Source organism: Lynx rufus, unplaced genomic scaffold, assembly GCF_022079265.1.
Source record: "Lynx rufus isolate CCGP_SWC_20201006 ecotype Redwood Valley unplaced genomic scaffold, mLynRuf1.p SCAF_1, whole genome shotgun sequence".
NCBI lineage: Eukaryota > Metazoa > Chordata > Mammalia > Carnivora > Felidae > Lynx > Lynx rufus.
The window spans coordinates 122,043,744-122,067,296 of NW_025814823.1; the positions used below are offsets into that span (position 1 = coordinate 122,043,744).

The 23,553-nt window shown below is 45.5% G+C and overlaps 1 protein-coding gene across 1 annotated transcript in view; it reads right to left on the minus strand.

Annotated features, from left to right (window-relative positions):
• PPP2R2B (protein phosphatase 2 regulatory subunit Bbeta) overlaps positions 1-23,553 on the minus strand; it is a 113,856-nt gene that overhangs the window by 30,242 nt on the left and 60,061 nt on the right. Inside the window, exon 6 of the mRNA XM_047076284.1 lies at positions 13,779-13,943. Within this exon, the coding sequence (XP_046932240.1) occupies positions 13,779-13,943 (165 nt within the window). The remainder of the gene's footprint in view (positions 1-13,778; positions 13,944-23,553) is intronic.

The following is a 23,553-nucleotide window of genomic DNA, read 5'->3' on the forward strand; positions in this document are numbered from 1 at the left end:
AAGAACTGAACTTTCTGATATCACCTGTGGTGGGAAGGGACAGGCTACCATAAGACCTATCCTACCTGGGCCAATGCCTCTCCCAAGGGCAAATTTCTTCCAGGTATTCTCTTGACTAATGTTTTCTTGAACCTCAAATGCAGGATGCTTACCCAGTTCCTGAGACTGCTTTGCCAGTGATGGCTTGTCATGGATGAGGAGGACAGGCAAGCTGGCTTTGAGACGTCCCAAGCCCAAAGCAGCCAGAGCCACCTAGGACATCATGACCAGCCTTTCCTGTTCCGTGTCTCTGGGGCTGCAGCCCTGTGCCTGAGTCAGTTTTGGCTTCACTGCCTTCTTATCCAAGACCCCTAGGTGGGGAGAGGGCAGGGTCTGGGAAGGTGTCAGCTACTAATGAATAACACTCTCCTCCAAAATTAATAAGCCTTCCAGTTCTTAGGAAAATCCACTCAACTGGAGTCTCCAGGATGACTAATTGACAGAACTGGTTAAATTAATCAAAAATGGAAATGAGGATGGGGGAAGCGGGAAGGGATTCTATTTTTACTCTGTGACTTGCTTGGGTCTTGCTTGCTCTGTTGCTAATAGCTGCTAAGCTTGAATGGGGTAGATGCCGGATTGGGAAGGGGGAGGGCTGGTTTTAGTGAATTCTACTCCTTGCAGCAAGTCTCTGGCTTTTCGCCAGAAGGGGGTGGTGTGTGTGTGTTTGTAATCCTGTCATCAGGCAAAAGCATTTTAATAAAGGGCCTGGTATTTTTCAACTTAACCCTCCCTAGAATAAATACTGTTAATTATGTCCCCAATCAACACTGATCCCTTTTGGAAGCTGTGTCAAACCTCAGAGATTTTAAGATTCACTGCAGATGCAATCTTAGCTGATGTCTTTAGGCACATTCCATCAGAGACCGGGAGAATGAACCTTAGCTTTATTAAGGGATCTAGTGGTCTAGAGAAGCAGGACTTGGCAATTAAGTTTGTCGATGAGGGTAAATAATGAGACAGTGGATTTCATGTTCTCTACAAGGGCAGGGTTAGTTCTGCAATTGGAAACCGTTAGGTTGGGGGATCCAGCTGATGGAGATTATATAAAACCCCCATGCAATAATTCTTCTGGATATTAGCAAAAGATCATGCTTCTTCTCCAGCTGCCAAACAGCCAGGAGAAGGAGAAGAATCAATTCTTCTCTTGGAAGCAGACAGACCTGGGTTCAAATGTTGGCTCCTTCATTATGATTTGGGGCAAGTGTCTGCACCTCTCTGTGCTTCATCTGTAAATTAGAATTACTAGTACCAACCCTCAAGTGTTGTTGTGAGGCTTAAACAAGATACCGAAGGGTTCAAAAAGAATAGCCACCCCCTCCACTACACACACTTTTGGAGGAAAATGGAATTTCTGATTTGGATTTTCAGGTTGGCCATCAAACTGTACCCCATTTGCAATGGAAATCAGGCTATTTTCTCAATGACCACACTATTCACTAAAACACCTCAGACTTTATGGCCTAAAGTACTTGTAGCTTTCCCCTACAATGTGAAAGAATCAGATATCTTCATACCAGCCCCATGATAACTGATGTAAGTGCACTGCAGGGTTGATGGTGACAGTCCCTAGATAGACAGCCTGCCTTGGTTTCACGTGAAGGAGGGAATGTTGGTGGCCAAATCTCAAGCTGCAGATTTGTCTGTGCAGAAGGGCCTTGTTCATGGAATAGAACGACCATGGGCAGTGGACTCATTGGTGGAGCCAGTGCAAGGGCACTGGGGCTGCAGAGCTGCCCATCACTGCTGCAGACAGGGGCCCCAGCTCCTTACCCTGGCCTTCTCTCTCTCCTCTTGGCTTATACACCACTGCTCCCCACCCCTTGTTCTCCCCTTCCCCGTTTCCCTCTTACCTCCCTGACAGCCCTTGTTCTCCCCTCCCCCGTTTCCTTCTTACCTCCCTGGCAGCCCATACTCAGCCTCTTGTAAAAGACCACCTCCTCTTCCCCCAACCCCACCAGGAAGTGTTGGTGTGCCTCCGTCCTCTACTGTCCACTCCTCCTCATTTGCACCCTCTCCCCTAAGTGACTTCACCCCATCTTACGGCTTCAAATATCCTAACAGCTCATGACTCCTAAATTCTACATTCAGCCCAGACCTCTCTTCTGACTTCCAGACTCAGGTGTCCATTTGTTGCAGACTTCTCCAAGTGGGCAGATCAGAGACCTCTCAGTCTGGCACATCCAGAAGAGAACACTTGGGTTTTTCCATATCAACCTGTTCCTTCCTCAATCTCCTCGTCTCAGTGTACATCACCACTATGCCCTCAGGTGCTCAAGACCAAAACCTACGAGTTATCTTACCTCTTTCTATACCTTTGCACTGCCAGCCTCTCAGCAGGTCTGATGAGCCCAGCCTACTCAGGAGATTCTGAATCTGGCCACTTACCACCTCATCACTGCCCCCATCCTGGTCAGAGTCACTATCATTTCTTCTCTAGACCGAGGCAAGAGCCTGCTAATTGGTCTTTCTGCTTCCAGGCTTGCCACCCCCTTTTCTTTTGAGAACTCTTTTCTTTCTCTTTTATTTCAGACAGAGAGAGAGAGAGAGAGCACTGGGGAGAGGGGCAGAGAGGGAGAGAGAGAGAATCCCAAAGAGGCACCACATTCAGAATGGAGCCCAACACAGGGCTCAATCCCACTACCTAGGGATCATGACTTGAGCTGAAATCAAGACTTGGACCCTCAAGTGACTGAGCCACCCAGGCACCCTGAGAAGTCTTTTAAGGCCATAAACAGAGTACTAGTCCCTTTTCTGCTTAGAACCATCTACTAGCTTCCACCTCACTTTAAATGGAATCCAGCTGCTCTACCTGGTCTACAAGACTACCTTATCTGTCCCCCAATTACCTTTTCTGCCTCCTCCTCTATTCCACTGCTCAGCCTACCAGCCTCCATCCACTGGCCTCTCTTCTATTCTTTTTTTTTTTTTTTTAATTTTTTTTTCAACGTTTTTTATTTTTATTTTTGGGAGAGAGAGACAGAGCATGAACGGGGGAGGGGCAGAGAGAGAGGGAGACACAGAATCGGAAACAGGCTCCAGGCTCCGAGCCATCAGCCCAGAGCCTGACGCGGGGCTCGAACTCACGGACCACGAGATCGTGACCTGGCTGAAGTCGGACGCTTAACCGACTGCGCCACCCAGGCGCCCCTATTCTATTCTTTGAACACACAATGTTGTTCCTGTGTGAGCACCTGCATACGTTATCTCTGTCTGCTTTTGACAATTCAAGTCTCAGTTCAAAGGCTTTGCCTTACCACCCGATGTAAACACCTCCACCCAGGTATTCTTTTTTTTTTTTTTTCAATTTTTGAAATGTTTTTATTTATTGTTGAGACAGAGAGAGGCAGAGCATGAGCAGGGGAGGGGCAGAGAGAGTGGGAGACACAGAATCCGAAGCAGGCTCCAGACTCTGATCTGTCACCACAGAGCCTGACGCGGGGCTCAAACTCACAGAGTGTGAGATCATGACCTGAGCTGAAGTCGGATGCTCAACCGACTGAGCCACCCAGGTGCCCCTCCATCCAGGTATTCTTTAACCCTGTTTAATCTGATGGCTTTTATCACTGTGTGAAATTAACTCGTTCATTTGTACAATGGCATGAATTTTCTCTCCCCACTCTTTGCTAATGTAAGCTCTGTGAAGGCAGGAATGAGTAGGTGTTGAATAACTCTTAGTGGAGTAAGTGATTTCTAGTATCCTGGTTAAAGAGCACAAATATGGATCAAACCTCAGCTCTGTCTGAACGTTTGGTGTTCTCTGTCCCAAAAAGAACATTTGGTGGCCATAAGAGTATCATTTTCCCTCTTCCTCATCTGCAACATGTGACTAATGATGGTATGTGCCTCACAAGGCTGTCAGGAGGATTGAATGAGCGCATAGCCTGGCTTACTTTCTGGATGTCATAAAATGTCACAGAAATTAGCTGTGATAATGGCTGCTGACATTACCACATCTACAACTGTTGCTGCTGCTGCGGCTGCTCCTGTTCCCACTTGTAAAAGACACACGTGGGAGGGAAGCAGGCTGGCACCATCATCCCAACCATATCTGACATGGAGCTTGTATGGGCCAGGTGCTGTTCTAAGCCATCATGGTGTTCTCTCATCTCATCTGCACAAGTACCCTGTAAAGTATGCACTACCACTGGTTCTATTTTATAGATGAGGAAATTGAGGCACAGAGAGGTTAAGTAACCTGTTCCAGGTCCCCCAGTTACCAGGGACACAGACTAAGGGTGGATGCCATATTGACTTCTCTCCCCTACATTGGCCCTGTCTCTGAACTCATTTGCTACTGTCAGTTTAGTCTGGATGAAGGGAAGAAACAAAGTAGAAATGTTCTGGGCTGTGCTCATGGGGAATGCTACGGACTGAATGTTTGGGTCCCCCCTACCAAATTCACATGTTGAATTCTCATCCCCCCGTGTGATGGTATTTTTAAGTGGGGCCTCTGGGAGGTGAATAGGCCTTGAGAGTGGAGCCCTCATGAATGGGATTAGTACCTTTATAAAAGAGAGTCCACAGAGAGCTCCCTCACGCCTCCCACCATGTGAAGACACAGCAAGATGACACCTATGAACCAGGAGGTGGGTCCCCATCAGACACTAAATCTGCCTGGGCCTTGATCTTGGACTTCTCAGCCTCCAGAACTGAGAGAAATAAATGTTGGTTGTTTAAGCCACCCAGTCTACGGATTCTATCATAGCAGCTTCAGTGGATGAAGAAAAAGAACAACAAGGACTCAGCACCTGCCTCTCCCATCCCAGTACCAAAGACAGGTGCCATCAAAGGGAGTGTGGAGCAAATCTATGTCTCCACCCTGGAGCCAAGGCACGCAGCGGGGCTCTCCTGTTATCCATGGAGGTCAAATTACAGAAGTAGAAATACAACCTGGGGGAGAGGGGAGGAAATCTGAAAAATAGGAAAGTTGCCTGTATTTTACATCCGACCCCATCCCTTGTCCACAGGCCTGCCAGTCCCTGTCTACACCTACTCTGCTCACAGTGCTGCACTCATGGTGAGTCTGTAGCTGTGGTCTGCCTTAATGTTTAATGGGATCCCCTCCTACTTGCTCCACCTTTAACTGCATCCACAGGTTGTGGGAAAGCTAGCCTCTGTGGCCCTTCAGGGGACCCCTTTCTCCACTGCTGTCTGAGGATCTCACCTGCTGCTTTTCTTGCCGGCAGCCAGTGAGCCCGGGATCCACACCTGAAATGTAGGTTCCAGGGCTTGTGCACTTGATTATTTTTCACATCTTCAGTTATGCACCGAATTGTGCCCCTCGCTGCCCTAATCCCCAGCATCTCAGAATGTAACTGTATTTGGAGGTAGGGTCTTTATAGGGGTAATTAAATTAAAATGAGGTCACTAGGGTGGACCCGCATCCAATATGCTTGGTGTTTTTAACAGAGGGGGAGTTTGGGACACAGACACGTGTGGAGGGAAGAAGATGTGAGGAAACAGGGAGAAGACAGTCATCAGTAAGCCAGGGAGAAAGGCCTAGAATAGATCCTTTCTGCCCAGCACTCAGAGAAGCAAACTCTGTGAATGCCCTGATCATCAGTAAGCCAGGGAGAAAGGCCTAGAATAGATCCTTTCTGCCCAGCACTCAGAGAAGCAAACTCTGTGAATGCCCTGATCAGTAAGCCAGGGAGAAAGGCCTAGAATAGATCCTTTCTGCCCAGCACTCAGAAGAAGCGAACTCCGTGAATGCCCTGATCAGTAAGCCAGGGAGAAAGGCCTAGAATAGATCCTTTCTCCCCAGCACTCAGTAGAAGTGAACTCTGTGAATGCCCTGATCAGTAAGCCAGGGAGAAAGGCCTAGAATAGATCCTTTCTGCCCAGCACTCAGAAGAAGCGAACTCCGTGAATGCCCTGATCTAGGAAACCTGGTGCCCGAACTGCAAGACAATTAGGTTTTGTTGTTGAAGCCACCCAGTGGGTGGTTTGCTACAGGAACTCTAGTAAGTGAGTGAAAACACCCTCTCACCCTCTTTTCCCATCTGCCTGCCTTTCCACTACACATGTCCAGTGAAGCTCTGCTTGTAAGCCAGGCACTATGCTAAGTATTGGTAATTCCGTGGTTGGTAAGATAAAAATCCCTGCCTTCAGAGAGATTACATTCTAGGTGGAGGCGGGGTGCGGGCGGGGGGGGGGGAGGATGCAGACAAAGAAAAGCAAACACCTATAGATGAATGCTATGAAAAAATAAAGAAATAAAATAGGGTGCAAGTGGGGGTAAACAGGGAAGTTCTCTCTGAGGCGGTGATGGTTTCCCAGAGACCTAAAAAATGAGAACAGTGCAGACAAGGGGGAACATGGTGGGAGAGCACTGCAGGCAGAGGAATAGCCTGTCCAAAAGCCCTGAGGCGGGAAATGTCTGGGTCTATGTGACCTAAAGGCAGGTCCACGTAGCCAGACTCTGGGCAGCTGAGGTTGGAGAGGTGAGCAGGGACCAGATTTCACGCAGTGCACTAGAAAGGAGTTCGGATGTAATTTCTCTTTCATCTCTGAGGTGTCATTCATCATACCTGGCCAGTTTCTTCACCCAACTGCCAACAGTCACGCCTTGAAAAGGAAAAGCGTGGTTCAGCCCAGCCTATCAGCTGCTGCCATCAGCACCCTATTGTTTTAGGCATTAAAATCTCAAACTGCAAACACAACCCTTGTCACTACCGCCAGAAGGGATAGGAAAAAAAACAGAGACGAGGGAGAGAATCCTCCCTCCCAACCCCTGCTGACTATGCAGAGTGAGGGACATATGGAAATTAATATATGCAGCTCTGATAACACGAATCTCCTCGGCATTTTGATTAAACGCAGACGGTTATTAAATACTCTCCTTCTCAGAGCTCATCTCCGAAAGCCAATGTTGCTTTTCATTTTGAACTCTGATGAACTGTCTCAATTCTGTTCACACACCTTGGCTGCGCCGTCATCCACTGAAGGCTGGCGTTTGAGGAGGATGGAGAAAATCAATATGAAATGTCAGGCGAGAGGTCAGATTGAAGTCGTTCTCCCAGCCGGCAGGAGCCCAGGCGGCCGCTTACAGCAGCCGAACAAAGGGAGATGTGCTCTGAAGAAGGTCGGCACTTTGGACGAGTCAGGAAAATGAATTTTGTTCGCTTCTTAATTAGATTAGGAGGCTGGCGGCTGGCAATTCAGGGCACCGCAAGCGTCAGGCGGGGGCATGGGGAGGCAGGGCTGCGGCAGAGGCCTTTGGGCCACTTGCTAGCGCCTGGGCCTCCCCAGAGACTGTCCCCGGGCTCTGCATCTCGAGGGCTATGTGACCCAGGCTGTGGGCAGCAGCCCCTGGCTGTGCAGCTTTCCAGGCCTCCTCCTTCTGTGGGCCCCGTGACCCTTCCCTGTTGTCTCACAGGGAACTTCTCAGCTGTCAGGTCACAGCTCAGAGGGCCCTGCCTGGGGTGTAGGCTCCTTGTTCCATTCCATCATAGCACCACGTGCTTTTTTTCATACTGCTTATTACAGGCGCAATGTCATATCTGTTTGCGACTCTCTGATGAGTGGGTCTTTCTCCCTTCATGCCAAGGTTAATTTTATGTATCAACTTGACTGGGCCATGGGGTGCCCAGGTATTTGGTCCACTGTTATTCTAGGTGTTTCTGTGAAAGTGTTTTTGGGTGACATGAACATTTAAATTGACAGACTGAGTGAAGCAGATGGCCCTCCCTAATGTGGGTGAGTCCCATCCAATCAGTTGAAGGTCTGAATAGAATGAAGGGCCGGCCCTCCCCAAGTAAGAGGGAATTCTTCCACCTGACTCCACTGAGCTGGCTTTGTACTCTAACTGAAAATACTGGCTCTTCCTGGGTCATGAACCTGCTGGCCTTTGGACTAAAACTACACCATCAGCGCTCCTGGGTCTTAGGTCTTAGGTCTTTGGACTTAGACTGGAAACATATCACTGGCTTTTGTGGGTCCCCTGCAGTACCAATGTGGATCTTGTGACTTATCATCCTCCAAAATCACATGGGCCAAATATTAAAATAAACCTCTCATACACACCCATGTTTATGTATAGATGAGACTATCTGTCTATCTATCTACCTCCCTACCTACTACCTTTCTACCTATCTCCTATTGGTTCTGTCTATCACTAACAAAGACAGTTAGCTCTAAGGGGGAGGAAACCAGGTATGGTTTCACTTACCATTGTGTCCCCAGTAAAGTACCTGACATACAGTAAAGTACCTGACATATAGTATGTGCTCAACAAAACCTAATTAAATAAATGAATAATGGGGCTTCCTATATCTGGGAAAGGGGTTGGAGTCTTAGCACTGCACACCTCCAGGCCTGGAACCAGGGGGTTCGGGAGGAATAAGTGTGGTAAGTGCTGCTGCCATTTACTGCCTCCTGTGTGCCCAGCAGATGCCAGGTTCTGACACACAAGATGATGTTTACTTCTTGTAAGCAACCAGCTTGACGAGGCTGTCCTGATTATTTCTACTTTTCAAATTAGGAACTGGGGATTCAGAGGAATTAGACAGCTTGCCCGAGGTCACACAGTGACTGAATGTCAGAGTGGAGTTCTGATTCCAAAGCTTCTGCTCTAAACTTTTCTAGTTCTGGGAGTTTCTAAGGCCTTATCCTTTTTCCACCCTGAGTTCAGGGGTCCTCAAGCCTCACCGTGAGATTATTCCTCAATGTCTGGGTCTGACTCCAAAGCCCAAGCTCGTGTCTGCCACTGTGGGCGGTGAGCACCCTGGGGGTCCTCGAGCCATCTCTGGCACTCACGTTGCATCTGTGGCCCTACCAGCTGGTGTCTGCCCCTTAGACAGCTCACATCACCCCACACAGAACATGCTTCCAGCAGAATCCCAACCTTTCACTCTGCCCTGGTATAGCTTTTACCAGTCCATGTCCCATATGCCATTTATGTCAACCCTAGCACATTAATTCACTTACTAAATAAGTATTTACTGAGCACCTACTTATGTGCTATACCTGGCGACATATGAGCAAAGCCGATTCAGTTCTTACCCTCAGAGGATTTGTGGTCCACAGGGGAAGGACAATCAACAACTAATATCCATGTGTGATGAATGTCAACCTCTGATAATGCTTATAGCACCTGTAGTCATTTTTTAAAAAATGTTCCTTTTCCTCTTTTCTTCCTTTTGATTCTGATAGCCACCATCCTTCTGTAGGTTATGAATTTCCTTTGTGTTGAGGCTAAAGCAAAATCTTCTGATTTTTTAAAAAAAATTTTTAAATTTTTGAGAGAGAGAGAGAGAGAAAGAGGGAGGGAGGGAGGGAGACAGGGTGTGAGTGTGTGTGTGTGTTGGGGGGGGACAGAGAGAGACGGACATACAAAATCGGAAGCAGACTCCAGACTCTGAGCTGTCAGCAGAGAGCCTGATGTGGGGCTTGAACTCACGAACTGTGAGATCATGACTGAGCCAAAGTCAGACGCTCAGCCCGCTGAGCCACCCAGGTGCCCCCAAAATCTTCTAATTCTCTTACCTTTCTTCCCACCACCACTGTGTTAATCTTCCATAAAACATAAATTCTGTAACTCTATTCTCCCGCCAGATGATCTCCAATCACTCTCCATAACTAGGGCTGTTTCTCAAACTGGGGCATGCCCATGTGTCTGGGTGGGGGAGAATGGGGGATGAACTAGGCGGTACAAAAAGCCACGGGATGAACACTGCATCTTTTGGGAACATCAATTTTGCTGGAAATTTGGGAGTGGGGTAGAAATGTAATTATTAAATTCAACTGAAAATAGGCATTTTATGGGAGTAAAATGCAAAATTCATGTGAAATTTTAGGACAGAAAAGACTTCAAGGAAAATCTGCTGTGGTCTCCCCCAGGATCTCTGGCCTCGGCCAGGTGTGTGCTGTTTTTTCTATGCTGGTGGGCAGGGTCACCCAGGGCCCAAGGGAGAGGTTTCATTGCCTCTGGGTGCCCCTTCTTCCACGGCAGCCAGGCTCATGACCTGCCCCCAGAGTGCTGTGTGTCCTCAGTGGAAAATTTTATGAAACACTGGGAGCCAGACTCTGAGTATGGAGTAGGTGCTCAATGACTGAATGGACGAATGAATGAATACACGGAACCATAAACTTTTGACTTTAATCTTCAAGGACCAACCTGATGGGAACCATCACCGCTATTTCGCCTCTTTCCTTGATATTTGTTCACCCAACTGACACCTCTTACTAAGACTCTAAAAAGGTTGCATGTGACTTCCTAACTTCAGGCTTTTGCCCAATCTGTACGCACTGCCCAAAACACCCTTCTCCTTCTCTTTCCCACCAAACCAAATCCTACTTTTGTTCGACATGACTCCTTAGCCTCGGCCTTCCCTGTGATGTCTATCCCAAATGTCCCACCCTCCTCTGAACATCCTAACGCCTGACTATCTTCAGTGCTCATCTGGGTGTTAACACACTGCCTTGCACACTATTCCTGAAATGTTTCCTGGATACATTTTAAGTCATGAGCCAAATTTTCAATGTAGTGAATGTAGGAGAGGTCTTCCCTTTCCAGTGGACCCCTCAGAGTTCTCAATAGTAAAAGACTCATCACAGATACATGAAAATCATGCTGAAGGACTGATAAGGAATTGTAGTCTAGATATGTAGTTCTCCCACCCAAGTAGTAACCAGGCCCAACCCTGCTTAGCTTCCGAGATCAGATGAGATCAGGGACATTCAGGCTGGTATGGGCGGAGACTAGTCTAGATATGTTCTCAACCAAGGGCAATTTTCTTCCTCCTGGATATTTCACATCATCTGGAGATAGTTTTGGTTGTCACAACTTGCCTTGGCCACTCACACCTAGTGGGGGAAAGGCCAGGGATGCAGCTAAACATCCTGTAATACAAAGGACAGCCTCCCTTCCTCTAAGAACTGTGTGCCCCAAATTCAATAGTGTTGCTGTTAAGAAATCCTTGTCTACATTATAGTATCTTCCTAACCTATTTCCTTGCCTGTTTTTTCTCCCAGTCATAACCCAGCCTCCATCCTTCTGCCTTCTGTCTAAGCAACTTCTGTAACAAGTAATTCCGATCATATTACTCTCCTGGTTACGTAAACGGCTGTTCACTGACTTTGAGAAAACATTCAAGTTCTTCATCATGGCCATATGCCCAGGCTCCTGTATTCCTCCTCAGGTTCAAATCACTTCTGTCTCCCAGTCATTCCCTATGTACCATCCATATCATTCATCCTGCAGTTCCACCAACATTACGATCTTTCGTGGCTCGGCATCTTTGCACATGCTGGTCCTTCGGCACTGAACACTCCTCCTCTTGTTGGCTTACAGAAGTAAGTACTGCTCAAAGATCAGTGCCAGCACACACACACGACCAAATATTTATTTATCATGTATCATGCACCAGGCCCTGGTTTAGTGTGGGGAAACAGCTATGAGCAAAACAAAATAGGTCCATAGAGCTAATAGCCTAGACAGGTCCTCTCCAAAAGAACATCCTGCCATGATGGAAATGTCTTAAACAGGTACTAATAATAGGATAGCTATGAGCCACATGTGGCTACTGAGCACTTGAAAGGTAGATACTCTGAAATGAAATCTGCTTTAAGGGTAAAATACACATGCAAAAAAGTAAAACGTCGCATTAACAGTTTTTTTAAGTAGGCTCTATGCCCTACAGGGGGCTCGAACTCATGACCTTGAGATTGAGTTGCATGTCTATCCACTGAGCCAGCCAGCTGCCCCTCACACTAACAATTCTGAATAGTTACCTCACCTCAGTCCCATGACAAACTTATGAGGTAGAAGTTATTGTTTTACCCATTTGCGTCTGGCTTTGACCTGGGTCCGTGTGGCTCCAGAACCCACACAGTGTATACAGCACTGCACTCTACAAACCAGCTTCCCCATGTGATACTTCTCACACCAAATGAGTGCAAAGATTATCAAAACAACCCACACATTAACCCCTCTCCTGGCAGAGCCATCACATCACTCATGTCACACAGGGATTGAAAGTGGAAGGTGGGACTATGGGAGAGAAAGGTCTTAATTTCTGGGTCTCCACAGCAAACTGCAGAGGCTAAATAACACCAAGCAGAAGGTAGTGGGGAAACAAACAGAGCTCTAGTCCCCCACGAACATCTTGGCAGCTGCACATTATTTAGTCCAACACTAGACATGGATTATCACTGCCTTTAGGCACTTCTACTCTGGGGAGCAGTTCCTTTTCCAGAAAGCTCCAGGCCCATCCCTTCTACCACAGCACTTGCTGTCAGGGCCAGCAGGCTTCACCTGCTCACATGGGTCTTAGAGCCTTTGGCTTCGAAGCACTCAGTCCCTACTAGTTTGGAGCTGTTTTTCTCTCCAACAGTGGCCTGAAAACCAGCATGATCCAAGGGCCTGTGAGTCTGGCTGCCCTTTATGTAACCCATTCCCTTTCTCTGAAGCTATCCTCTGGTGCCCACTATGGCCATTGGGACTTTGAGAGTTCTTAAATTTCTTTTTTTTTCAACGTTTATTTATTTTTGGGACAGAGAGAGACAGAGCATGAACGGGGGAGGGGCAGAGAGAGAGGGAGACACAGAATCGGAAACAGGCTCCAGGCTCTGAGCCATCAGCCCAGAGCCCGACGCGGGGCTCGAATTCACGGACCGCGAGATCGTGACCTGGCTGAAGTCGGACGCTTAACCGACTGCGCCACGCAGGCGCCCCGGGACTTTAAGAGTTCTTGATCCCAGAGCTACAACCTCTCTAAAAGCACTAACCCCTTCCTGCAGCAGGTGGTATTCTTTTTTATTTTTTTAATTATTATTTTTTAAGTGTTTATTTATTTTTGAGAGAGAGACAGAGAGACAGAGCACGAGTTGGGGATGGGCAGAGAGAGAGGGAGACATAGAATTGGAAGCAGGCTCCAGGCTCTGAGATGGGAGCACAGAGCCCAACGTGGGGCTATAACTCACGAACCACGAGATCATGACCTGAGCCAAAGTCGGATGCTCAACCGACTGAGCCACCCAGGTGCACCAATTCTTTTTTTTTTTTTTTAAATTGATATATAACCAAAACACATTATATTAGTTTCAAGTACATGACATAATGATTTGATATACGTATATGTTGCAAAATAATCACCAATAAGCCGGGTTAACATTCATCACCACGCACAGTTACAAATTCTTTTCCTGGTGATGATAACTTTTAAGATCTACTCTCTTAGCCACTTTTAAATATGCACTACAGTATTATTAACTTACTCACCACCCCCAGGTGCCATTCAGGACAGCTTCTTGTGCAGTCCAGCAGGCCATGTTAACTCTACCACGAGATCTGTCCAGAACGCACCAGCGTCTCTCCACCTCCAACCGGCGCCCCTGTCCTGGCCACGCCCATCCCCTGCCAGCGTACTGCAATGATCCCCTACCTGGTCTCCCTTCAGGGAGCTCCTCAGATTCATTTTACCCACAGCAGCAACAATGATCTTAAAACATACTTCAGATCATGTCACAACGTGATGTGACACAGCTCACGTCTCACTCACCTCTGGATTCCACATTCGCCTTTAGCGAATGTTTGTGGAATTGGACATGAAGTTCCATCTGTACCGAAATACCTGACATGGAGCTGAGTCCTGAGTCAGGCCAACACCTGCACTTGGCTGCCAGGGTGTGGAAGGCGGGAAGGGGATCCAAATCCCCTGGGCTCTCCCCTCCTCCTCCGGCATGTCAGGGCCCAGTGACCCACCCCCAGCTATTCCGTGCTGCTTGCTACTCACATTTGGTGTGCCTGTCACACAAGGCCGATGCCCTCATATCACACAGCCGGATTGTCCCTTTGCTGCTGCTGTACACGAAGGTGTTGCAGTGATGGGGGTGGAACTCGGCTGCTGTGATCACCTCTGTGAGCTCCTCCATGTTGGCCGGCTTAATGTCGACGATATCTGGCACGGACGAGTCAAGGAAGGGACCAGAAGGGGGCAGACCCGCGGGGGTGATTCGTAGCAGCACTGCCTGCATTTCGTGTAACAGGCGAGCATTTACCACACACAGTAGATCCTCACAGGAACTGTGCGAGCAAATGTGAGGGTATTACTGGGCTTGGCAGATGAGGCCCAGAGATGCCCAGGAATCAGAGGCACCATTAGAACTCAGGTCTCCCTGGCCCTTTACATGCATTTCATCCTCCATAGCATATAGAACATGTTCCATCGACCCATCAAAGTTATCTGCACATGCAACCATGCTAAAATGTGCCGAGCTGCGTTTTATGAAAGACTTTCATTTCTCATTTGACAACAGTGGTGAAGAAACTAGTCCCATTCCAACTAAATAGTTCAGTTTACTTGAATCTTTCCCCAGACTCTTGGGCTGATAAAAGGTATCTATGATAGACTGTGAATGCTCTTCTATGAAATCCCTGAGATCTTCCTTTTTTCTTTTCTTTTTTTTTTTTTTTTGAGAGAGACAATGCAAGTGAGGAAGGGGGAGAGAGAGAGAGAGAGAGAGAGAGAGAGAGAGAGAGAGAGAGAGAGAAGTGGGGCTTGTCTTTTACCTGAAGCAGGGCTCGAGCTCATCCAATGTTGGACTTGAACTCAGGAACTGTGGGATCATGACCTGAGCCAAAGTCAGATGCTTACTGAGCCATCCAGGTGCCCCCTGAGATCTGCTTTAACAACACATGGGTGACAATACTAAGAGCTGCTACCATTTAGTGAACACTGACTATAGGTCAACTGCTGTGCAAAGCATACCATGTACTTTATCTCATTTAATCCTTATAACAGCTCTATAACCAGTCCTTTTCTTATCCCCATTTATCAGAGGTGGAGATGGAAGCTGGCTCCAAGTCACATGGCTAGAGTGGAAGCACCAGGATTTTATCTCAGATGCAAAATTTTGCTAACTGTGCAAAATTTGTCTTATTAGAGATATACAGGACCTCATGTTTCTATAAGCTGTGATTTGCTGTAGAGCTTCTGTGGGAGTTTAAGCACCAGAAAAAAAGCCATCCAGTTGTATGGTGGGACAGTTTTAGCCTCCTAGGGAATATACCTTTATCATCTGTTTTTTTCTTCCTCAATGTTTTCCATTCTGATCAAGAATTATTATAGCTCCATTTTTAAAGACCACATCCTTGTATATTGAAATGAAACATCTGGCCTTTTAATTAAGGAGGTGATTCAGTGGACACAGGACCTTCAGGAGGAGGTCTGGCATGTGTGAGGGGCTAAGTTTGTGTCGATTCCTTGATACCCTTACCCAGAGCTTGGGGGACCCACGTACAGATGGGAGGCACCTGACTGGGGCTGACGTGCTGTCTGAGGACCCCACAGGCCTCGTGATGCAGATGCTGTTACATAGGAAAGCTGACCAAAACGTTGCCACTTTTCCTAGACTTCACCACTTCTGAGCCGCCTTTGTGATTTGGCCCCATGTGTATATCACCAGGTGGTATTTGCTTAACACGCTTTCTTCAGATCAGCTTCTATCGACTCACTTTGTTTCCTTAGCCTCATCTAAGCTGTAATCCAATATTCATAAAATCATGGATTTAACGAGCTAGTTACATTTTGAATAATGTACATGTAATAAATACATAATTAAAATAAACACGTTTATACCTGTGCCGGGAGCTTATATATCCCATTTTGGGAAACAATGCATCGACTCAACAATAACTAACTTGATACAGACTATGCTATTAGTCTGGGATGGATGAAAGTTTCTTATGCTTTTCATAGTCCCCTCCTTAGAGTTTACATGAGGTACAAGTGAATGCACCTGTATTTGTAGTCATACCAGCACCAACACAGCCATCTATTATCAAACATCACCTGTGCTCCAGCAGGCACTCTGGTGCAATAATGGCTCTGTATCTGGTTGTGCCTCTTTCCCCTTCAATAATCTCTGTGAAGTCCTGTTGTTTCTTTCTCAAATGAGTCTGCGACTGAACTGACACTACATTGTACTACAATTTCCCCCACCAAACCCAGATGTAAATACTACTTGGGTCTCCAAAGCATGCGGGTCCCCTGGATTCACAAAACATTACCTTTCAACTCAACTGCTACCAGAGTTATAAATATTATTGCAGGTAGCACCACACGCTGGGGAACAGGAGGCTGAGCCCCCTGGAAGGCCCCAAGCTGCATTTCTGATGTTTTCTCCAGCCCCCCTGACCCTTGCCCTGGGCTTTGTGGCCACGACACGGGATGGGGTGAGCAGAGGTTAGTGTTCAGCTGCTGTCAGATTTCATCACCCTCCAGAAAGAGCCTCCAAAGCCTACCATACCAGTGAGCATGTTTCTCTTTTCCTAAAATAGGGAAAGAAAATCTGGTGTCAGCTTTCTCAACCTCTACCAAGATAGCTCTAAAAACAAGCTTCACTGGAAGGGATCTTTGCTGTGTGGGAGGGGGAGGTGCCACATCTACTGTTATTTTTTTCTCACCTAAAAATAAAGCCCCAAAGTCAGAATGTGTGAAAACGAAGTGCTTAAAGATATCTTTGAAAGCAGGAAGGAACATCCCCCACCACCAAGAACACCAACACGGATGTGCGCACTGAGTCTGCTTAGGGCTGCTTCCTCTGGGTCCATCTTCTCTCCTTCCCTCACTCACTTGCTCCCTCCCTTCTGCCCAAGCCTCCCCATCATCCCTCATCCCCAAGCATCTCTCTTTTGACTAGAATGTCTGACTCTGTGGGTGTTTAAGGATGACTCTAATCCTCTTTTTAACAACCGCGATGACAGGGACAAGGACGATAATAATAACCAGCAGTTAATGTTCACCAAGTGCCATGTATTGTCTCATTTGACCTTCATCTCAGCCTAACGAGGTCAGTACTATTCAGTAACTGAGGTAAATTAATCAAGGTCATAGGACTAGCAGAGAGAAGAGCTGGGATTTGAACCCACCCTGTCTGACTTCAGAGCCTGGGTTCTTGACCACATGCTGTTTTCCTCCCCCAGAAAAGGCCCTTACAGAGCCAGCCTTTCTGAGTGCGGTAATTCTGGCTCTCTTGAAACTTCCCCTGGCTAATCTGAGAGGGCAGACTGTGTTCTTTTAATTCACTGATCACTTTGGTGGCCACACTTTTCAGAATCAGAATTTGGACATAGCATCTGACTCAGGACTTCTGTGTCCTATGATTTGATAATTATTTTCCTCTTTTCTGAACCATAAACTGGGACAGGAACATATGGGATTTCTTGAGTTGTTAACTGATGGAGGATTTGCTGAGTTCTAAAAACATTTGGGAGGAGACTAGTTACCAAATTCAATGGCTTTATGGGAATGATGGGAACAGGATAGTTCAGATCTGTATCATCTCAGGCCTTTCTTCTCACTCTTTTCTAAAGGGAGATGCACACCTTCAGCATATGTGGTTTTGCCCTTCATGTTGGAAGCGAAAGTGAAAAAAGATAAGCACTGTATTATCTTGGAAAAGAATGATGCATTTTGACAGTCAATTTTCCCTTCTCTATCCTTCAGAGCTCTCTATCCAAATTATTTCCCTGTTGTCCCAAAGAACTAAGTGGTGAAAGCAAAACATAGCACTGGATTCGCAGCTAATATACAAGGCAGACAGCCAACAGATTGCTATTAAATTAACCCTGGGGCTTGACAGATCTGTTCTTCCTGACCCCAACTGCTTATGGCATTCCTTATTAATGCTGAGCCCAGACAAATTACCTCTGCTAACAAAAGGGGTTAATCTGCTTCTCTGCTGGGACTCTGGAGGCAGCTCTGAGGACAGGAGGGGGCATAGCTAGTTTGGCAGCTGAGCTCCGAGCTTGGAAGGCAGGAGGGAAGGTGAGGGCATCACTGTGCCAGGCAGGGCCTAAGGCGTCATTTAAAATAATAATTGAAGACACTGGGAGGTCACCCCTTAAGGGATTGGCTTCAAACAAATACGAAGCCAGAGTCATAAATTACATCAGCAGTGGGGTGAGGGAACGGAGAGGGTAATGGCAGGATGCTAAGGGGTAGCATGGAGGCCATTCAAAAGTCTTTCCTTAATCCCCAATTTGGAAAAAGCTTTCCACCAAAAAAAAAAAAAAAAATGTCTACAGCAACATGATAAAAGAAATATATTGACTATAACATACATATACAGAGAAAGGGAAATGATTATGTAAATTTTGATCAATCTCATTAAATTGTTTTTGCAATGAAATTCCAAGTCTGTTAAAAAACACGAAACATTGTATCTATATACTATGATCATAATATCGTTTGAAACTTACAATGTGAAAATAATGAGCTAAAGGCAAGATATTAAATGTTAGTAATAGTTCAATCTGAGCAGGTCTATGAATTTTCAATTATCAGGTATCATTTCCACATTTTCTTCTAATCAAGTAGTATGTTAGGATAGAAAAAGATATATCTCACATATAGAGAGATATCTATAAAGAGATATCTTATTATACATATATATAAATATACATACACTCTGACCAGAGTCATTTAAAAAAATCAGAGAGAGACAGAGAGAGAAAATATAGTATGGAAGGAGATGTGATTAAGATCTTACAAGGGGTTAAATGGAAAGTCAGCAGGTAAGTTACCCTTTAGAAACTCTAGTTTACAAAGGGTAACTTACCTTTACCATTCATCTATCCATCCATCCATCCATCCATCCATCCACCCATTGATGTAATCCACAAATGTTCACAAAGAACCTGCTAATACTTTTCTCACCACAGGGGGTACAACCATGGCTGAAGCAGACCCAAATCCCCCTGATTCGTGGAGCCTATATTCCAGCAGGTCACATGGTCACTAAGCAAGGCAGATAAATATAATATAAACCAGATAGTAACAAATGCAAAGCAGAAAAAGGAGGGAAGAGAGAGAGAAATGATACATGTGTAGGGGCGGGGACAAGGTATGTGTATATCTTACATCAAAAAGGAGAAAGCTTCCTGGATAAATTAATTTTTCCCCTTTTATTATTTACTTGCTTTTTTGAGCCCTTATAGTTAAGTTAGCTAGCATTATGTTACAAGTGTGATGTAAAGCCCCTGTATTTACACCAAAATTAGGTGGTGAGGTTATAGGTGATTTTATAATCTCCACAATACATATTTTTAAATAATAAACATTAAAAAAGTAGTTTGCTTGTGTTAGAACCATCTGTGAGAAAATTAAGAGAGCAGAAGCCTCATCACCATGGGTCAAGTTTAAGATAATACTGTGATAAATATTGTGATTATAACAAAACTGGGTCAGGAGGTTGGGAGTCAATAGTGATTCCAAGTCTGTTTTGCTCAGAGAATGTGGGAAAGTCATTTTCTCTCTCTACGCTTCAATTTTTTTTTTTGCCTTTGAATGGGCATCATTCTATTTACTCTGAAAGCCTCTGAGAATTTTGATTATGAAATAATTTCCTGGAGAAAGATATTAAATGGCTTTATAGTTGACTGAATAATCCCATCCCTCACAGAAAGCACCTATTTTTCCACAGATAGCTTTATATGCATTAGTTTTGTGGGCTTTTGAAGGGGATGTCCTCATATGCTTCTGTCTTTATCCATGCTGATTTTGCTGATACCAACAAGATTTTTGTTTGTTTGTTTTGTTTCCTTTCTAAGCCCTGCCTAAGCCAATCAAGCACTGGAAAGCCAAAAAAGAGGCCTTTCTGCAGGCCAGGTTGGTGAGTGAAATCTATGTTTGCCTGGGAAAGATACCTATCTTCAAGAGCAGTTGAGGCTTTTCATGTTTCTGCACTTAGAGTCTGCCAATACTGAAGGCGGAGAACAGCCTTATTTTGGCCCTGAGAACTAATCATAATAAAGTAGGATTTCCTTTTAGGGGACATGAATTGCTTTGAGTTTTTTTTTTCTTTTTAAAGTCTGAATGTAATCTCTGGATATTAAGTATTGATTACAAAGCATCCAGATCTTGTTAGCTGAAGGGACATGTTACTTGATGATAAGATACTGGCAACCTCTGAAGAGGACTCTAAGGGATATTCCTCTTTTAAGAGCTTAAAAAAAGCCAACGTGAAAATATTTATGGAGGGTTTGCCAATTGCTAGGCTTAACAGGAGAGGCTGACAAAAAATATGTCGTGGTGCCATCTTACTTACTGCTTATAAGTATGTACTGAGCTACAAAAGATACTGGGCTGAGATGGCCTCCATGATTTGGGGAAGGGGGCACTTGAAAATCCCATAACCACAGACCCTTCCCTGTTCATGTGACACAGAGCTTGAATTCCACCATTAGGAAACACCCAATACCCCTTCAAAGGTCAATTCAAATGTTACTTTTTTTATGAAGCAGTCTAGCCTTTCCTTCATCATTCTTCCTGTTCCATGCCTCCACAGAACCTTGAATACACCTAACAGGTAACCCATATTACTAGATTTGAGTAATTTGAGATGGTGTGACAGAGTACATTATATTGGAGTATGAAATGAGACTGAAATGTTAATCCCAAATTCTGTGACCTGTTACCTAATCTTGAAAGCCTTTAAATTTGTTAACTCATTTACAAAAAGAGGAAGAAAATTACAGTAGATGATGTGTATCACATACCTGGTATTTAATACGGGCTCTGAAAATTGTTGGTCTGATCTTCCCTAGTATGGTCACATGACTGTCTCCCTCTGTCCACCTAATCACTTCGCTGGTTTTGAGGAATGTTAACTCGGTTAGGCTAAACTACAATCCTTAGAGTTCCCTTTCTAGGATGTTGCTGGTTACCGTGGGCTAACACGGGCTCAGGAGGGTTGGAGGACAAAAGGGAAGAAGCAGTTGCTCTGCACTACACACACACCTTCTCCCACTTATTCCATCAAACACTAATCTATGTGCTACTGTAATCTAGGTGCTGTAAGAAGTTCTGCAGATGTGATTAAAGGCCCCAATGAGTCGACTTTCAGTTAATCGAAGGAAGATGATCCTGGGTGAGCCTGAATTAATCAGTTTGGAAGACATTTATTTTTTTTTTTAAGTTTTTTTTTTTCAACGTCTATTTATTTTTGGGACAGAGAGAGACAGAGCATGAACGGGGGAGGGGCAGAGAGAGAGGGAGACACAGAATTGGAAACAGGCTCCAGGCTCTGAGCCATCAGCCCAGAGCCTGACGCGGGGCTCGAACTCACGGACCACGGACCACGAGATCGTGACCTGGCTGAAGTCGGACGTTTAACCGACTGCGCCACCCAGGCGCCCCAGTTTGGAAGACATTTAAAGGAAAGCTTTGGCTGCTGGGTCCACAGTTGTTCTCCCTCCTCACTGTCCATGTGTGGACAAGCTTCAACTCATGCTCACGTTCTTCCAGCTTCCTTGTGATTTTTCATTCTTGCCTAACTGCCTTACAGACCCTGGAATTGCTTGGCCAGTCACACAATTGCAAGGCTAACTCACTGTAATAAGTCAGTCTCTCTCCCTTTCCCTTCTATCCCCCCTCTCTCTCTTTCTGTAGACAGACAGACACACACACACACACACACACCTCTCCCAACAGTTTTGCTTCTCTGATTGAACTCTGCATGATACATCTACCCTTTCAGATTACAAAAATCATAATATCAGGGATGGAGTTTTATTCATCTTGGCATTTCTTATGCACATGGTAGATGCTCAATAAATTTAAGTTATTAAATTTCAATAAATTACTTTCATTTGTTGTGACTTAGCAGCCTTCTCAAGGCCTAGTTTTTTATTTTTTTTTTTTTAAATTTTTTTTTCAACATTTATTTATTTTTGGGACAGAGAGAGACAGAGCATGAACGGGGGAGGGGCAGAGAGAGAGGGAGACACAGAATCGGAAACAGGCTCCAGGCTCTGAGCCATCAGCCCAGAGCCTGACGCGGGGCTCGAACTCACAGAGCGCGAGATCGTGACCTGGCTGAAGTCGGACGCCCAACCAACTGCGCCACCCAGGCGCCCCACAAGGCCTAGTTTTTTAAAATGCAGAAAATCCACAGTAGGTCAGTAATAGGTCAAGATGCCAGGCCTAGATACTGTAAATCACCTCAGCTTGTGGTTTTCTTAGGAGAGAATGGGATTCAAGCAACAAGGTTAGAAGCACAAGGGGCTGGGGAAATGTTTCAAATATAATAGCTACTATTTATTAGGCCTTCTTTCTGTGCCAGGCACTTGGCTAAGAAATTTCCATGATTATTTCCTTTAATACCCACAACAACCTTATAAGATAGGTGGTATTTATTATCTCCATTAACTGATGAGACAATGAAGGGGCAGAGAGGTGTTAAGCAGCTTATTAAGGTCACAAAGATTGTATGAGACAAAATTGGATTCCAATCCAGTGAATCTGACTCTGGAGTCTAACTACTAAGCTAACTACTACTAACTACTAAGCACTCCTGATTATGAAGCTATACCTACTTCTCTGAGGAAGCTCAAAAAGCCCAAGAAGTGTGCGGTTTCATTCTTGCCCTCTTCCCTGACAACATGAGATCCAAAGGGCTTTCCCTGTGCATAAATACCTTGTCTCAAGAAGTTGTTAGGTCTGGCAGGCACAGAGGGTCAAGCAAAACACTAGGCCTTGGAAAACTTGGAAAACGTACCAAGGCTACATTTATTAATGGGGAGGAGGAGGCTGCCCTGGGACACACGGACCAGTGTTCTGGATATGTCAATGGAATATTCTCCTTTTACACTAAATGCCAGCCTCAGATTGATATGTACATTTGTGGATGAAAGCCACAGCAGCAACAAGGGAGACAAACTTGTATTAGGCCCCACAGCTTCCTTCAAAGCCTGCCTGGCAGAATCCCACCAGATTAAAAGGAAGGCCGCTGTCCATGGTACTATGAAGAGACAGAAGCCAAGAATTGAGGTTATATGGTCCCCTCATCAGGGAATAAGTTCCAAAGGGCCTCAGCTCAGTTGACAAATGAAGCTGTTGTACAGGGGAGCTAAGACCAAGGCCAATGATGAAGTACCTCTAGAGTTCAGATGTCCTCTCTCAGAGAAATCCTCTGTTTCATGACCAGAGACCAGACTTGAGTAAGATGTGGCTAACCTTTCTAGCTTTGTTTGCATCATGCTCCGCCACATTCTCTGGCCTTCAGTCACAATGGACTTTTTAGAGTTTCTCCAACATTGCCACACTCCCTCCTGTCACACGCCCTCTGTACATGCTAGACCAATCTCTCCACACCTTTTTTCCTCTTTCAGATCTTAACTCAGTAATCAGTTCCTCTGCAAAGTCTCCTTTTATTCCCTGAAATCTGTATCAGAGTTCAAAAAAGAAGCATACACAGGACTGTATTTCCTTTCCTCAAAGGACTTACTTCTGTTTGTAATTATATGCTCATTAGTGTGATTATTTGATGAATGTCATTCTGAAAGCAGAAAATTTCTTTTCACTTTTGTATCCCCATGGCTTAGTGCAGTGCCTGGAACAGAATAGGTACTCAGTATACAGTTGTCGAGAGCTGTACCTTTACTTTTACTTGATAGGAGCCTATTTAATAGCTCTTATATTGGACAGGGTAAGAGCCAAGGTCAACCCATTCTTAGTCCTGGGAAGAGAGCTCAAAGGATCCTAAGTATACCACAGAAAACAGTTT